At 38.3% G+C, this 18601-nt stretch overlaps 1 protein-coding gene across 4 annotated transcripts in view; it reads left to right on the forward strand.

Annotated features, from left to right (window-relative positions):
- Positions 1-18208, forward strand: part of LOC146511610 (RNA-binding Raly-like protein) — a 123501-nt gene extending 105293 nt beyond the window's left edge. For 3 of the 4 annotated variants that reach the window (XM_085173522.1, XM_085173523.1, XM_085173524.1), the window contains 4 exons: positions 3224-3340; positions 5757-5926; positions 9585-9623; positions 11785-18208. In XM_085173522.1, coding sequence (XP_085029648.1) covers positions 3224-3340; positions 5757-5926; positions 9585-9617 — 320 coding nt within the window. In that variant the 3' untranslated portion in view covers positions 9618-9623; positions 11785-18208. The remainder of the gene's footprint in view (positions 1-3223; positions 3341-5756; positions 5927-9584; positions 9624-11784) is intronic. The other variant, XM_085173526.1, reaches the window with a different exon arrangement.
- Positions 18209-18601: the final 393 nt, after the last annotated feature.

The raw sequence follows: 18601 nt of genomic DNA on the forward strand, positions 1-18601 counted from the left end.
GAAAAAAGGCCTGGAGGCCGCAATAAATTAGAAACTGTTCCACATTTTCTTATCATCAAAGGACGACGAGGAAGCTGCCCAGAGTGAGCTCAGATGATGTTGGAATAGGGAAGTGGGTGGTATATGTGTGTCTAGTCATCGATGTTGGTTTGCACAAATGGAAGGAGGTAAAGCCGAGAAGGAGATAGAGATACCTAAGTTTGTGCCCTGTAGAGATATGATTGCGTATCTACTGTTCCCCCTTTTTTTTTTTTTACCTTCAGAAAGATCAATTTTCTGCTCTTTCACAGATTTTAGGTTGCTTTACAAAACAAGATGAGAATAGGTGTTGGGATTTCCTGACACATTACTTATTTAATGCCTCCAATCTGTCACCATGGGCTCTCACTCTTTTTCATGGACACATTAATCATACTGCTTCGATTCAAAGAAAGCACACATTGACAAATATTGTGTAGTGTGAATTGGATCCTACTGGAGGGAGAGTTGCAGTGTTTGTTTTTCAGCACGAATTCTGGTGACAGATTAAAAAGTCTTTTTTGGGGGGGAATCTAGTTTACCACGAGGTAATATGTCAGGATTTTGTATTTTTTGTTATTATCATGCACTGACATCTTGTAGGTGTTTATGTTTTATGCATTAGTTCAGATCGTTCAAAGTAGCTCGCAGACTGGATGGGCTTCGCGTTGTGATGGCATGTGGGCGTAAATGTGCATCACAGGAGCCAACTTAAAGAGCCACATGCAGACAATGATAACCAGACAAGTTACTTTTTGATTTAGCGTGCCTCTCCTGTCTCTGGTTTTTCCAGCTGAAGCTTTACAGGAATTCGTGGGTGTGTTTACAGAGCGCTCATCCGTCCTCTTTCCAGCCTTGACAGACTCTGATAGGTGTCAAAAAGAATTTTATGTTTTCTTCTCAACTTCTGGTGTCTGTTTTTTTTATCCCCCCTCCTCTCAAAAGATGACACATTTCAGCTTCAGAGGGGTAAGGAATGAGATTATCTTATTACTGTTTGGTCTAAATTCTTTAATCTGCTCAGTTCAAGCTGCTCAAGAGTACACTCTCATTTCAGCAGCCGTGAGACGGACCAGATTGAATTGGTTATGACGTTGAGTTTTTATTTATTTATTTTTATTCGGCAGTTGTTATTTCCATATGACATATCAAGGTTGAGACTCAAACTTTGACATGATAGAGTTACACTTCATTTACTCCAACGTCAGCTGTGTATTGTGGAGCGAACACTTAGACCGCGGGCGAAGCAGGTAGGGGAGAGCAATTATTTATAAGGCAGTAAACAGAAGCTGTGGGAGGGAAAATTGTGCCGCCTGTTTCTCATGCGGCTCTATAAGTGAAGCAACGATCACGCAACTGTGAGTGTGTGAAATGCAAAAGTGGCTTTGAAACACACTGATATCGTTTGAAGGCGTTTTTGTTTGTTTACCTTACGAGCAGAAGTGTTCATTTCAGCCTACTTAATCATTCAAAAGTACAGTTTCGTGTTATGACACAGGTCTCTGACTGTTTATGAAATAATGTGAAGTTGTGCACATGCATAAACTAAACTTGTATGGATTCAACTGTGAATAAGTCGCAGTTTTACTAATGAATCTTTTCTTTTCATGTATTCTCTATTCCTCTGTTGGAAGCTGTTAATGCTTAATGTGAATGAGGTACAAAGTCTCAGTTGATTGGGTTGAGTTAGATTTGTTGAATTTATAAGAACTGTTGATTTTCAGTACTTTCCTGGAAAGAGAGACAGAGAATTTAATTAAATGTGTTTAATATTTAGAAACTTTAATCTTGGCATTCTTGACACGCTTAGCTGCTAATGGATGTCTAAGAGTTGTTGTAGAAACAATGCGATGCGTCTCAGCTCGTGGCCTTCATCGGGGTCGTTGATGGCTCCTTTTTTGTCTCCGAATTTTTCTCACTCTTTGAAAAGCAATTAGTCTATCTGTTATAGACATGCAGTCACTCCTTAAATGTTTGGGCAATTGATTTTTGTGATTTCACATCTGTTACACCACCAGAGTGGATTGAAACTCAAAGAGTCAAGAAATGCAAACTTTTAGCTTCAATTCAAAGGGTTTAATAAAAGTATTACATTAACTTTTTTCTCAGGCTCAAAAGTAATTTGACAGTAGACTGACAAGCGGTTTTAATGCCAGGTGAGGTCTGTTCCCTTGTCATTCAGCAATAAAAATAGGCTGATAAGCAACAGAGTTTATTCAAAGTGTTGCTTTTGCTTTTGGTAGCTGTTCACTGGAGCTCTCAATATGATGTACAAAGGGTTGTCAGTCAAAGTGAAGGAGGCCATCATCAGGCTAACAAACACAAACCAATCACAGTGACAGCAAAAACTTTAGCAGTGGCCAAAAGCACTAGCCAGCTCATCAACACCAAAGCTCCTCAAGTACAAGAATGGCAATGTGTCTTTGATTGCCACGAGAGGTCCAATCCTTTGATTGTAAAAAGGAAAAAAAATGGCTATGAGAAAATTACTTCGCTTGATCCTCAGTAATCATTTTCCTTAACAGTTTATGGTACAAGTCCAGAACATAAAACACTGGGTCAAAGACCAAATACCGTGACTACCACAGTCAAAAGAAATGCTTATTAGGCTAATTGGATGGATGGATGGATGGACAGATGGATCTATTTATTTGTGACAAGACTTCTAGTTGTCATGGCTACAAAACAGCCTGGTTGGTACTGGTAGTGTCCATCTTTCATTTACAGTTTATGCTAACAGCATAGATACAAATACAGCCCATTTGGCTGCTTCATTCAAACAGCAGGAAATGATGAATTTTCAATAGCACTAACCAAATGTACAATATGCACTCAGCCAAGCAGGTACTACCATAAGGTGCACGCCATCTCCATGCTCAATAACATGATCTAATATCTACCGAGCGATCACACACAGTTTGTTCAGATATTGGCACTGCTGAGTAAAACTCGAGCAGCACTGCACAGCATGGTGGGCGTAAGCCGTGCACTAATCTTCAAATTGAAAGCAGCAGGTCCATAGTCTTAGCAGGGTAGCTTTCAGTTGGCCAGATTGAGATGTTCTTCCCTGAGGAAGGTGTGAGTCAGATGATGTTATGACATCCAAAACTCGAGACTAAGAGTATTAATATGATAGAGCCTGGCAATCTGTGTATCATTACAATGAGTATGCAAATTAAATCATGTTTGTATTTCTGTGCCTCAGTAGTGAAAACGGACCAACTTCAGACCATTAAACGAGAGCTCACTCAGATCAAGATGAAGATTGACTCTTTGCTGGGACGCCTGGAGAAGATTGAGAAGCAGCAGAGAGCTGAAACCGGTGAGAAGCAGACGGCAGAATCTGAGCTAGACGGGAACAAAAGGGAAAAAGGACACCACCCACTAAGGGAGGGAGCATAGACTGGTCATAAGTCTTAGTGACATTGTGGGAGATAAGAGCAGCAGAGCTCTCTGTCATAACCGCAGACAGGCGTCAACACCATGCTGACTCAGTTTATATGAGAGGTCTTCACCAATGCCCTTCACTGCAGGACAGCCTCGAGTGCAGCTCAGTGTGAAGGTCATTTAAATTACATGCCATAAAGTCCATGTTGCACATTTGTCACCATGTGTGGCTTTTTTTCAACTTCTCTCTTATACTTCCACGGCACTTGAAGACCGAGTAAATCAACCCGGCTCCCGGCTGTGTGCTAGGCAAACTGCTGTGGAGCTTGTTAGCAGTGAGAATGAAAAATTAATGCGGATAAATGAAAAACTGGAGTTAATTTACTACAAAATGTACCCATCTTTTTGCTATAAAATATCCTTAAATTTTTATTACAGATCATCTTTTGTCTATCTCACTTGTTCTGTTTTTGAATAGAAGTTCAGACTGTCTCAATTAAGGTTTTAAAAGATTTTCTAATGAATTCAAAAAGCAACAGGTAGCCAGTCTTAAAACGGATATCAAGAAGTCACGGCTCGCCAGGTGTTTAATCTTTGAAGTTATTTTTCTTAAGGTGACAAAAAACTGGCTGCAGTCAGAGACAACACACGGATGTTGATTTCTCTGTGCTCTCCAGGAATAAAGTTCTGCAGTTAACATCAAGATTAAAAGTCATAAAGCATAATAAACTGTGATATGAGGAGAATATTGGGGCTGTGGTCTTAAAACATTTGTGTAAAACGTTTTAAACTAGGCTGCACAGACATTTCGGCTATTCAGTATAAAGCAGTATACATAAATAAAGCTACTTCGGATTGATCCCTTATTCATAAAGGGCCGCTTACTCACAGCAGGTAGCTCTGCATGTTGGATCTGGCAAACTCTTTGCACTGGATGTGCTTCCTGACTTAATCCCAAAGTGATGTGTCTCCTCCCAGGATCAAACCAGGGATCTCTGATTTGTTCAGGAAAAGTGTTAACCACTATACTGAAGAGCCATTATGATGTTTTAACATAAAAAGAAATCAAAATAAGATATAAAATGTGTTCTCACAGATACATTTTGAAAAAAAAATACAATTTGTGTAATAAATAATCCTAATGTTAAGTGGCCTGGATAATTTAATGCAGACATGTGACACTGTAACCTAAATATGCACATATAGCGGAGCTTTAAATGAACTGGCTTCATAAATAAAGAAAAGATGAAAGTGGAGGCAAATAGTAGGAAGCCTAAGCTATATGCAAATCCAGGAGTTGACACATCTGTTGGTAGCTAGCTAGCAAAAGTGGATTTTGTATATTTGAGCTTGTTTTAAATAACGCAAACTATACAAAATTTAAATCTAAATCCTTTTCCATCTAAATGCAAATCAGGTGTGCTGTCTCAGTGCAGTTACATCCCTTAAATTTAATATGATCTCTTTAAGAAGCTATTTATGGAGTACCAACACCTTGTCTGAACCCTTGCACAATAAAAACATGTTACCAGCAGTGCCTTTCAGCATGTAGAGTACTGAACAGATTTTTTGTAAGATCACCCAGTTTAAGGGATATCTCACAGTTGTTCTAAATTAACAGTTTCTGTAATTACCAAAACTCATTTTTTGTGTCTCTGTAATCATTAATCCACGTGTATATGCGAGATCCTTACTCAAAATGATATTTTTAATGTTAAAATTATATTATTATTTTTAGATTCATTAATTTTTCCAATTTAGTAAAAAAAATTAGTAAAGCTTTTGTTTTTTTTAAGTTTTGAAATGATTTACATTCCTGAGCAGATATAATTTGAGTGGTTTAACGTTACTCTTGATTCATTTCTGACTTCTCAGAGGAGTCCAGTGTTCAAATAGAAATGTGAATTCAATTTGCTGTTAAAAGTGATAAAAGTGATATAATTTTTTAACAGTTTTTGAAACATTTGTTGTCAAAACGTACGTGCATTCCTGCTTTGTTTTAATGTAACAGGCGGTCTTGTAAATTTGCTAAGAACTGTACACGCGTGTGTTAATTGGGGGGAAAAAAGTGAAACATGTCACGCTTGTAAAAAAATAAACACTGTAAAATGCTAGAATTTTGATCCAAATTTGATGCTTTGCTACTTCAAATAAAAAAATAGTGTTAGTCACTCGGTTGCTTGCTGAGGACAAACTACTTCACTCCAGTTGAGTGTAAGGAGAACCATGGCCTGTTTCTGCACAACTGGGAAAACAGCAAAAAAGCAGCCTACTACTATTATTATCAAGAAAAATACAGGCCCTGCTTACACTCTCACTTCATTCACTGTGGCCTCCTTTCTCCCTCTCAGAGGCTCAGAGAAAATATGAGGACAACTGTGACTCCCTGCATGAGGAGTCTGTGTCAGAGACGGCAGAAAACTCTGGAGAGGAGGCTGGCGAGGGGGCGCTGGACGTAGAGGCGGGAGAGATGACCGATGGAGGCGAGGATGACTATGACGAGGAGGGTAGCCACCATCTGGTAAGAGAAACGGTTGACAGGCCTGACAGGGGGGAAGAAAGCAAGGCACTTTGGGACATCTCAAGTGGGCAGACAGTCTTCGCCTTCTGAAAGTTAATTTTCCAGAATTATTCATGGCCACAGATCTAAGAGAGCGGTTGCTTCACATGAGTGAATGGTGAGGGCGTCCGGACTGACAGTTTCTCCCTGTCGACCCTGGCTGAAACAGTGGAAGTAAGCCTCTTCTCAGGCCCACACACAGGCACAGGCTCACACACATACACATGCTTGCAGGCTATAATTAAAGCAGTGGGTTCAATACACATAGGAGAGCTTTTAAGACAGACTTGACATGAAGTGGTGTGGGTCCAACCGTGAAGTGAAGGTTCAGCTCAGAGGTTTTCTTTCACAAGGTCAGAAGCGGCCAACAAAAGATGATCCCTCAAAGAGATTCAATTATTAGGATTATTTAAAAATAATAATAATTTAGTGGAAAATGTCAAATTCTCAGCTGGGTTCATATAAAAACTAGAGATGGACCGATCCGATATTACGTATCGCTATCGGTCCGATACTGACCTAAATTACTGGATCGGATATCGGAGAGAAATAAAAAATGTAATCCGATCCATTAAATATCAAAAAAGCACCTCAAAAAATTTGCGACACGGCGTAACTCGGCTCATAACCGTAGCACGTCGGAGCAGTGTGGTCACGTGATAGAGCGGCTGTGTGTATTTGTAGCCTGCTAGCAAACATTTTATCTCCGAGGAAGTTATCTCAGATAGAAGTAAAGCAAGTGTGTAAGTTCATCTCTGAATGTTTGTAAAGCATTCCCGCGTTAAGCTTAACAACCGATTTAAAGAGCAACTGCCTTTCTCTTCCTCCCTCTGCTACTTCAATCGTGAAACTGCTTAATGATCAGCTGATCGGCTTTTCTGTCGCGAGTCCGTCTCTCTTCTTTGTTTTTGGCCCACTTTGCACCAGAAAGAGGAAACCAGCGGCTGAACAACAGCAGCACTATTAAGCTTGATAAGCTGTTGTTAGAATTTATTTAATATTACTTTCTAGACCAGGATCTTTTTCTACGCAGCTGACGGCTGGTAACTGTGCAGGGGCGGATCTAGCAAAGTTTAGCCAGGGGGGCCGATAGGGCATTAACAGGGAAAAGGGGGCACAAAGACATACTTTTCTTTCTTATTCTCATTTAAAATATCTAGCTTTTAATTATTTAATAATTATCTGAATCTTACACCCAAAGTTTTAATCTGATGTAAAATGTATAGAAGTCCATTACTGTATATAGTAACTGTTAAGTCTAATATACCCTAGTACTTTTTAGTAGTAGTACTTTTTCCTTTGGGAAGGTACCATCTGTGCAGTCTGCAATTCTGTTGAAGAAAGATGTTGAATCTATTTAATTATTCTTGAAAAATAATTTATTTCTGTGAATTTTTTTCACCCTGCATCAAATTAAAGTTGATTACATTGATTAAGCATCATGAGGAAGAGGGTGGTTCCCTATTTTCTTTTGCTGGGAGTTTGCAACCCTATTAGTTAGGTTGCTTAATATTTCTGCTAAGTACTCTTTAAAATACCAGAATAGGAAGGATGGTGCAGGTTTAACTTTATTAGATTGATCAGTGTTGCTGATCTATGAAATATTTTGGGTGCAGTGTGTTTTTTTTACATACAGGTATAACAGAATAGCTTTAGTGTTGTTGTTGTTTTTTAACTTGAGTATGAACTTATACAAAAAGCAGCAAGATATTAAAAAAACATTTTTGTTGATTAAAAAATACACTATATCGGATTCATATCGGTATCGGCAGATATCCAAATTTATGATATCGGTATCGGACACAAAAAAGTGGTATCGTGCCATCTCTAATAAAAACATGAATTTATTTGACTAAAGAGAACTTTTATCAGTTTTGTATAATTATATATTACACTATGTGTTATACTATATAGATGTATATAGATTTCTGCTTGTTAACACCGTAAAACAGCCAATAATCAGTGCATTTAGGCATGTAGAAATGGTCAAGACCACCTGCTGAAGTAAAGACTGAAAGTCAAAATTGGGAAAGAAAGGTGATTAGAGGTGGGCAGATCAGTCCAAATACCAATAGTATTTACACCAGCATTGGTATCAGTAATGGATCAATCCTTTGTTTCTATCCTCGTAGTTCAGTATGTAGCCCATTTAAACAACAGAAGCTGTCCCAAAGTCCATTAGAGACATTTTAGGTCTCAAAAAATCATTTCAAAATAGGTGAAAAGGTGTGTTTTGTTCTCTATATTCTCTAATGTACAGTGTACGTTGTTGTATTAATTATTGTAGAAAGCAAAAATCACAGTGATTTGGAGGTCATTCAAATGACTGATTTTCAGATTGATGACGATTAATCTCAGAAGTCATCGCACACTGTTCTCCTCTACATAAACTGCCGTTATAAGTTTAAAGTGTCAATATCGATGTTGGTTTTGGCAGTTCACTAAAAGTGATGTTAGTAAGTCTGAATGTGATATGGTTGTTGTTGCCAGACTTTTGAGTATTGTACACTGTTTATCTACTGGGATTTTCCCTCACAACCATCACTAGGGTTTACAGAGAATGATCTGAAAAATAGAAAATATCAGCAGAGTGTCAGTTCTCTTGGTGAAAATAACTTGTTGATGCAAGACTTCTTCAAGCTCATAGGAAGCCGACAGTAACAGATAAACACTTTGAAAACCACGGTATGAAGAAGGGCATCTCTGAATGTACAACAAATCGAACCTAGACGTAGACATATGTAGTCAAAATAGAGCAAAATTATTTTCACCTTCATTTTAACGCACTAGCCAGTGACAGCGTAATTTAGTTATCAGCCTAACAGAAGGATTACTTAATGAAACAATACAGTACATCTTTTGTGTAGTTACAGTAATCTTTTCATTAAAATATCATAAAAACACCATAACTGGTCAAAACCCCTAGAACCTGTGAGGAAGGTAAGGAAGGCATTTATATGTTTATGTTTCAAACTACCAACAATTCAAAAAGATTACTATTTCCAATCAAGGAAAATCTAAAACTGAATCTAATCAGTCTTTCCGCTGACGCGATAGTTCCCACAATGCTTATATTGATTGTATTTACTCAGCCAGTTGATCTCAGTCAGCTGTGGCTTAGACGCACATTTATCACGCCAGTGATTTCAGCTGAAAAATAGACTGCTGGTAAGTAAAAGAGACTGATGTATGGTGAAGGTTTTAAATATGTTTTCCATTTCACAATCGTCAAGTTCAAGTAGTGACATGGAAACAATTGATACTGGTTTTATCTGTATTTCCCTGGCCTTGTTTTCTTTATTATGCTTTATTTATTAGCCATTACCCAGCAGGTGAACATGGCCATGCTATCCTAGATGAAAGCTCCGTGTCCTCACTAATGGAAGAGATTATTTTTCAGAGGCATGGTGGAAGAGATTTATTTGTTTCCTGAAGGTCACATTGATCACACTTTGTGATAATGTGCTACAAAGACTGTTCTGCGGGTTGGCATGGCTGCTCTTGTTGAGCGTATATCAGCAGTGACCTTTAGAAAAGATTAAATACAACCTCTGTGTTCAGTTAAAAAGGCTGTATCATGTCTGTGATGTTAACCACCTCTATGTGCTCTCCTTTACAGATAGAAAACCACGTATCGGATATTGACAACTGAGATCAGGTAAGAGCTTTAGATTTGTATTTGATCTAAGCATCCATTATAGCGGCTGTGAAGTCGTAATAAAAGACTGCAAAAGTTTCTCGGGGGGTCTTGCAGCCTGCCCTCATTAAAGACCTCACATCCAGTCCTCATTAGAAACCATAGCTGCTGAACTGTGTCCTGAGCTTCTCTAAACATTCGTTAATCATCTCCTAAGTCATAAGCTCCGTGACATTTGGAAGACCAGCTTCACTGAAGGGCATCTAATACCGAATTCGACAGACGGAGCAATAATGACATTCCAATGGGCCAGAACTGCCCATAAACAACATTCATCTAATTGAATTTTGTGAAAGGGGATATGAATGGTGAGGCCTAAGGTAAAGAGTTCCCTGCTTCTCGTCTCTCAGGGTGTGGGTAATGATGCAGCCACATCATCAGTTGGCTTGGTGCTAGCTAGCTCTTCACAGCATGGGTGCGCGGCAGTGTTTACGAGTAGCTCAGTGTAGACGTAGCACTGAGTTAAACTCTGTTAGTCTTCTGTTGGTGTTGGATGACTTAAGGCAAACTCACTTCATTAGAGGCTGCAGAGCTCTGTTGATTTTTGTACCCAATTTTCATTTATTCGCTGTAAAATTATATCATTTTGTACGTAGCATAAGCCTACATATGAATTCCGCTTTTCGATTTAATCTTTAGAGTAATCCCAGCTACCGCTACCAAGGGCTGCAGCTGAAAGAATATAAACTATAACGGTCTTATGAACATTTAAATATTAATTTAGTGGAATAATAGATGGTGTGATTCGTCCATGTCTTAATGACAGAGCACTGATACCCTGTTACTCTGTAACTCTGACCTGTCCATGTTTCTGATGGTCACATGCTGTCAAAGCTTCAGCTTTCATGTACACTAGCTCATAGCTAGATTGTTAAACCTCCGGTTGAGCTGATAGCCACTTTTGTGTGACCGCTTAGCATGACTGCTGATGTTAGGGTAGATGAAACCAGATAACAGAGGGACATGCCGCATACGCTGGACTTGCTTTGTAGCACAGTGCTCTGGTTGCTGTTTGTGATTCTGTTGTTATTTTAGTCTCACCGGTGTTTTTCTTCTCGCTTGTTGTCTTCACCTGCCATTGACTCTTTTTACCTTAATCACTTATATCTGCCATTGTTTAATTAGCTCCCACTGTATTCACAGCCCGCCTCCTCTTGGAGATACCTGTTTATATTCCCTGTTGTTATGCTGCATGTGTTCCTGGTTTTCTAACTTTTTACTAGTGCTGTCAGCGTTAATCTCGTTAAGATGACGTTAACGCCATAACCGCATTAACGCGGCAAATCTCCGTTAGCGAGCTAGTGCGGATCGCCCCGTGCGTGTGGCTGCATGGAGCTAATGCATTAACGAGCTAACCGCGCTAACGCGGTTATGGCGTCAATGTCATTTTAACAAGATTAATGCTGACAGCACTACTTTTTACCTTTCCGGACTTTGTGCTTACATGAGCTTATATTATTTGCCAATAAAGGCTCCTTTATTCCTCTCATTGCCATTTATGACAAAACTAGCTATTTCCCTGTTCTCCATCTTTATGCTCAATGAAGCTAATCATTTGTGTGCTTTTGCATTTTTTTTGTTTGATTTCTAGTGGGATTTTGTACAAAATTAGCATATTCTTGTGGTTGCTATGTAGCTACAGTTTCTTAATGTACAGGCAAAAATGTCCAGTTTAGGCAACAGCTTATTCCCCCCTCCGCCTCTTATGAAACCACGTTACACTTGAGTTTTCCATTTACTTTCCATGTGTCTGCCTTATTGAAATTCCATTGGTGGCCAATTCACCGAACCCCCTCACAGCACATACATTTAAAAACCTGAAAATCCCACTCGAGGATCGAGAGAATATATGAATGTGTAGCTTGCAGGCCCACCAAGGATTGAAAATCACAGTGAGAAGAACCTCAATAAGTCATGTCCATAAGGATTAGCGAGGCAGCTCCGGCTACCGGGAAATATTTCTGCACTTCCCGAGATATTTCTGAGGCCATTCAGAATGGACAAGCCTTAAAATTCAGCTTAATCCTCATCAGATTTACAGCATTATAAGCATTCACCATGTTTGAGGAGGAGACGCAGTTCTGTAATGTATTTTCACAAGTTTTCTCCTTTATCTCTTCAGGGTGAGGAAGCAGATGCTCCTGGTCGGTGGTATTAGAATTCATCATCACCTTCAAGAGACAGGAAATGATCTGTAAGGGATCAAGACACCCATTCAGGACTGTAAGTTGTGTATGAGAGACGCCGAATCACATTTAGATGCCTGACTGTGCAGCTCAAACAAAATGTGATGTGATGATCTCTAAAGAAAATATATTCAAGACCCATTTTAATTCAGTGGCCCGAGTTTACTTCATGTGCAACTTATATTTCATTGGAAGAACTCGCACTCTTATCCTGAAACTGAAAAAAATCAAACCGAAGTCGAAGGACTAAAAGGATTTATTTGGATTTCTAAATGAAATTATGTTCAAAGATGGAAATGTTTTTGGTCTATTGTTACTGCTCTTCTGAAATATCCTTGTGCTGTAATTTCTGTTTTTCAAAGAATTTTTGTTTATGCTCAAATATCAAATGAATAAATGACAGAACAATCTGTGACCGTGGTAGGAAATTCAGCAAAAGAATGAAACATCGCTGCCGTCTGCTTCGGATTTGACTCATACATAAGCCAATAGCTGTGAGCATAACTTTATCCAGCTTTATCCATTTATCACACAAATGCCCTGTGGGGCTGTTCCATCATATATTCCAACTCCTGCCAAGTTTCAGAAGCAGAAAGGGCTTCCTGTGGTAGAGAGCCAACACTGGCACAGGCCTCCTGCCAGGGAGCAGTGCCCTAACGTCTCAGTGCACTCCTCCCCGCTCAGCTTGTGCATCCCAACATGGACTGCTGCTCTTCAGGAGCCAGCGCCTTTCTCCTTCACCCTCTCCTTCTGCATCCTGCATTGATTCCATTTTATCTAGTCGAGCCAGCAAAATAAGTTTTTTTGAAATGGTGGAACTTGTTATGATTTCAAATTAAACATTGGCAGGCTTTGATACCATCTCAGGATGAGATCTTTGATTCAGAACCCCAAAATGTCTGGAATAATCGAACTTGAAATAAAGCGTAGAGCTTCATTAAAACAACTTCACTAGGCACTGAGATCATTTGACCGTTCACTCGGTGCAGCTTACGAACAGTAAAAAAGAAAACATTGGAATTTCTTCAACTGTTTATGTGGATTGCATAACAATCTACATATAGTTTCAGCTTTAGCTGAGCAATTATAATTTACCTGATTATACATAAATAGCTGCAAATTGAATTACGTCCCAAGTGAATGGACGTGTTCAACGTGTTCGTTATTCAAGTCAAGTTTACTCTGGTATTTTTCCGCCATTCAAATTTAACCACCGCAGTGTTAATTCAAACAATAAGAAGCTGATGCTGTTCCAAGCCTGCTGAGAGGAGGTTGTTGTTGAGACCCAGGTGTCTCAGCTCATTGCTGTGTAGCATTGATGAAGATGTATATCGGCTAAAATTCTGTTCACGCCTTCGTTACAGTAAAAATCTGTCAGTGTTTTAGTGTTTGACTGAAAAGTTTCACCATTTGTGTTCTTGCATTTGAGTCGATTACCTGTGTCTGAAGGGGAAAACACGAGACAGAATATTACACATATTAATTTTACCGTTAATATTCTCGTAAATGTCGTGTTTTAAATGGATGATTGTCGTTATTCTACGAACATTACACTGACAGCAGTACTAAATATTCTAACTGGCCTCAGAGTATATAGGACCACTGTGATACATTCATTATTTTCATGGGGAAAGAAAACAACTCCCACACCTCTGTTTGGTTTCATAAATCACACCCTGACTCCAGGTTTCAAAATATTGTAGTTTAAATTATAAAAATATAAAAGCCTTAAACTGGAATTTGGATACCGACAAGTTCTTGCTACGCATCGCAACACAAACAACAGAATGATGGGATAACACAATCTTTCCATTCTTCTTCCTCATGTTGTATTGTTGGCATCCCTATTTTTTTCTCATTAAGGTTTAGTTTTCATATTATAAAAACTTTGTGGGACATTTTGCATGCTGGGAGGATATCCGACCCACAGGAGCTTTTATTTTGCAGTTGTTTTGCTAGCAGACACAATTAACAGTCCTTGGTGAGTCCACTGAATTAAAAGGACATTTTTTTGTGAGTTAATGAAAACTTTGTTTTTTTAGAATTACAGGACAGCATGGGCAGTGAACTGCCAGAACCTCTTCTGTAATTCTATACATTTATAATGTAGTTTCACTGGTCCAGCCCAATTCAGGTGTATGTGGCCCGCAATGTAAAAAACATTTGAAAACCCAGAATTAAACCGTCTTATTGGTGCTGAACCTCTGAATTATCAAAGGTATTAATAAGAACTTCCCCATTCTTAGATATGTTTATGATATAGTTAATGTTAGTAAGAAGGAAACAGGCCAGTTTCAGCCCCCTGTATTTATATTAAATGGTATGTTATATACATATTTGAGATCAGAGCAGGGCGATATGACCAAAAATATTTATCACAATATACATTTGAAAATTTGCGATAACGATATAACTGACGATATAATTGACACTAGACAAAATACTTTACAACTCCTGAACTTTATCTGTGCAAAAAAGAAAAAAACATCAATGTATTTTCACTTAAACAAGCAGCTGTTTTTTATGTGCATTAAAGTTATATAAAAATGTAACAGTGCAAATGCAAATTCCTTGCTGACAGTTTAACCAAAAGGCATTTCCAGTGGAAATTGGCTGACATATCCTCAGCATAACCATGTATAATATCCTCAAAAATTACAGAGTTTCTACACACACAATACGGTAATATTATGTTGAAGTGTAGTACGTATCACTCCGCCAGGCTCCTGACTACGATAGCCGTAATGCTCCGACAATCCATCAAGCGGTGCGGGTTCGTAGCTTAGCAAAGTCGTACTTTTTTTGAGCACACGGGATTATAAGGGGCACTGTCGATTTTCAGAAAAATCAAAGGATTGATTTTAAGTGTGACGTATTTTCCAAACAACACGGTAATAACGACAGCCCGCTAGCATGCTCTACCAAAAATAGTGCTTTGTTGTGTATCTGACGGACAAAAGCTGAACCAGTTCCACAATACTGAAGTTGCAGCATTTTTACAAACCAATTCTGGTTCATCCATTTCATTTAACGATCCGCTTTTTCTCTTCTCATTCTGCGTCGCTGCCATGTGCGTATGTAAACAAAGGCACTGCGCATGCGCGTTTTACCCATGTTCTATCGCGATATTTCGTTTTCCTATCGTTGCCCAACATTACACCGGTATTACCGTGAACGGTATGATATAGCCCAGCCCTATTTGAGATTGTTGAAGTTCTTATTAGTAGTTGAACTATAATAACTAACAATGCCATGTAGCTAGTTAGCACCATGTTGCTCCATCAGCTGGTATGTATTCTTTTAAAGCTATTAGCATAGTTTAAAGGTTCCCTAATGAAGAAGGATTATTGTTTGGAGTAACGCTACTAAAAAGGTGCATCCTGGATACATAAGAAGGCTATATAAGACATTTTTAATTATGTGATTCAGTCTTGATGAAAGTTTCACAGGTTGTTTCACTCAAAATACCAAATTAGAAACTGGTTATAAATAATTCATATTGTTAATAATACAAAAGACTTTCTCAAGAATTTCCTGATAAAGCTGAGACCCTGTTTTTAAGTTGGTGTTCCTTGAATTGCTAAAGGTTTGATCCACCCTCGTGTAACCAAGATAAAATATAAATTCTTCACTCAGCATTCTTTTGAAAAACGGTGTCGTAATTGATCTAAAAAATACACTCATCTGTGGTGGGGGTTTTTTTTTTTATTGTTTTTTGACTGTGGAGAAAATAATTGTTCTCAAAAACTATGAATACCAGTTAATGTGTTGGTTGTATTCAAATCGATTCTAATTTTTCAGTGATTTGAAAAGCATAAACAAAAATAATTGTAGCTTGAAAGTACCAAACCAAGGCTATCAAAATTCCATGCCACCAAGAGTAGGTAAGCCAATTTTTCTTTGTGATTTGGTTGAATAAACTCCCTTCAGCAGAAGATTTCGAAAATGGAAAGTCACTTTGCACAATATTATAAACACACTACACTACAGTCCTGGCAGGGCTACTTGGGGAAAAACATGCATAAAATCAAAAAAAGATTATCCTGAAGCTCATTCAAAATAAGCATCTGGTGAATGATGATAATGTGTAATATTTAGCACTATTTTTGTATCCCGAACATGTTTAAAGGAAATGGCTTTGCAACATGTTTATCTTTTTTGGTTTTGTTTGTTTTGGGGGAGGGGTTTTTGTCTGGGTTCTTTTTTTGCTGGTAGCCTGTTTTTTGATGGACAGTATGGTGACGTGTCAAATATTCTGCAAAAACACAGAAAAAAAAACCCTAATTGCTTTTAACTGTCGTAATTTATCTGGGTCACTTTAGAACACTTTTGGCTTAACTCGCTTTTCTTTCCGCTGTAAATAGCCCTTATGTTTATTTCAAAAAAGGCTAGATGAATTTTAAAAGTTAAAAATAATAAAAAATAATACACTGACAGTTTGTTGGAGTAATTGCAGGTTTAAACCAGAATCGTGGGACTTGTAGAGATGTGTAACTGATAACTGTTGTATAGAAATGTACATTTTTTTGTAAAAATATTTTTATCAAAAGGCATGTTTACTGTAACTTTGTATTTTCAGTTCATGTATAAAACGTTATAACTGTTGTATGAATAGAAACTTCATTGTCATTGTAGATAAAAAATTTGTGTTATCAAACAATAAAAAAAACCTGTTTGTGTCATTTAACTAGTCAAATGTTTCAATGAGCACCTGTTTCCTTTTACAAATAAATATGAACTTAAGGACAAAGAAAGCTTTTGCGTTTACTGTAAACAGATGTGATAATTACTTGCAGATGGTTTACAGATGTCTGTAAATATTTGGTGCATCATTAAGATGTGTCTCTTTCATATTCCTTCCCTGCGTTCATTACCGTGTCCTTCTCCATTTCAGACTTATTTAATCGTGATTTGTGGTTGATTATGCAGCGTATGTGCCGCACTTGTCACCACAATGACATTTTAACAAGTCATACAGCGCACTGTTTGAATGCATGTCAAATTAATGTCAGTCAACAGACAACTGGACACTATTATGGCAGTTTGTCATCTTGTATTTCACTAATGGCACCGGTCTTGCTGGCTGCCAGTTGAAATTACTCTGTTCCTTCAACTGGGAGCTTTTTACAAAAACAATTTAACTGTGGCTCCATGTTCCTCGCTGGCAGGTCATTTGAATTCTGGCGCAGGGGGTTTAAAAACAGGTGACGATAAGGGTGTAAGATAGTTCAGAATTAAATATAAACTTGATTCACATTTAAACTGAACTATGTTTTGCATTCCCTAACTCTAGAGATGTCTCACAGGCAGGTTTCCAAAATGCCAAATGCATTTGCATTAGTATAGAACTGGTAAAAATGAATGTTGATGAAGCATGTACTACAGGCATGTGAACGAAAATGTTTTTTTTTATAGGACTCTTTGCAGGAAGTCTGTGGCCCTACTGGCGCAGTCTTCCTGAGCCTGCATAGACTGGCATTCAAGCAAATTCACCCCAAAGTCAGGACATGCAATGCGCAGAGAAAATACAAAAAATCCACGAACTGCATCTTCTACATCATCTTCAACAAGCCTCAGTTAGTACGTTAAATGGCACAATTAGAAAAAGACTGAACAAGTATGGCTTGTTTGAAAGGGTTGCAAGGAGAAAACATCTTTTCTCTACAAAGAACGGCACAGTTTACATTAAGTTTGCAAAGTTGCATCTGAACAAACCACAAGGAACAAGGCAGATGAGACCAAAGTTGAGATGTTTTGACACAATGTGGAAGAAAATATCAGGTAAAAACTAAATCAAAAATATCAGCACAATTGCCAACTCTGAAGCACGGTAGTGGAGTAGTGATGGTTTTGGCTTGTTTTGCAGCCACAGGACTAGAGCATCAAGACAACCATCAATACCAAAAATATTCTAGAGTCAAATCTGAGGCTCTCTGTCTGGCAGAAAAAGCTTGGCCCAAGTTGGGCCAAGCAACAGGTCAATGAGGACAGAAGCAAATCTGCAACAGAATGACTAAACATGAAAAGAATTACAAGATGTTGTAATGGCCAAACTTGGCCGAGCTCAGTGAACTGAAACAATGTTATAAGTGGGGGAGAGTGGGGCAAAATTCTTTCAGTGACTAAAACAGAAAATGATTACTTCACGTTATTGCTGCTAAATGTGGTTCAGCAAGCTACCAAAGGGTCCTGAGGAAACTCTTTTTTTCCACATAACTGTATATGGGTGTGGAAAAAAAAAACACCTACTCATAGCTGAATAAAAACCATACACATGTTACATATTGATGCTTGCTGATTTTGATACTTGGACATGGATGGGTAACTAAAATGGGGAGTTGTTTTTTTTTTTGTTTTTTTTTTTAAAAGAACTAAAAAGTTATCTGACATTTGGGAAATGATGGAGATGTATTCAGGATCTGTAAAGTAAAGGATGAATTCATGAGATAGGGAATATATGTCTTTGTTTAGGAAAATGTTTTTAGCTCAAAGTTCAGGGAAACAGAAAAAAGGGTTTCTAGAGGTGCTGAAAAATCCCATCCAATCTCAAGGACACTTCAGCTGGGCATACGAGACTTAAACTTGTGTCCTGCGGTCGAGCAGCAGTCTCCAAACTCATTACACTTGCCCTCACTCAGATTAATAAACAGTCCAGTTCTTGGGGTTCACTTGGGAACATACAACGTGATTCCAAGGCTGATTACGACCCTGATTTGGCCTTGTTTTTAACAAGAGTCAACACTGTGTGACTGC

Source organism: Neolamprologus multifasciatus, chromosome 9 (assembly GCF_963576455.1).
Source record: "Neolamprologus multifasciatus chromosome 9, fNeoMul1.2, whole genome shotgun sequence".
NCBI classification, from domain to species: Eukaryota; Metazoa; Chordata; class Actinopteri; order Cichliformes; family Cichlidae; genus Neolamprologus; species Neolamprologus multifasciatus.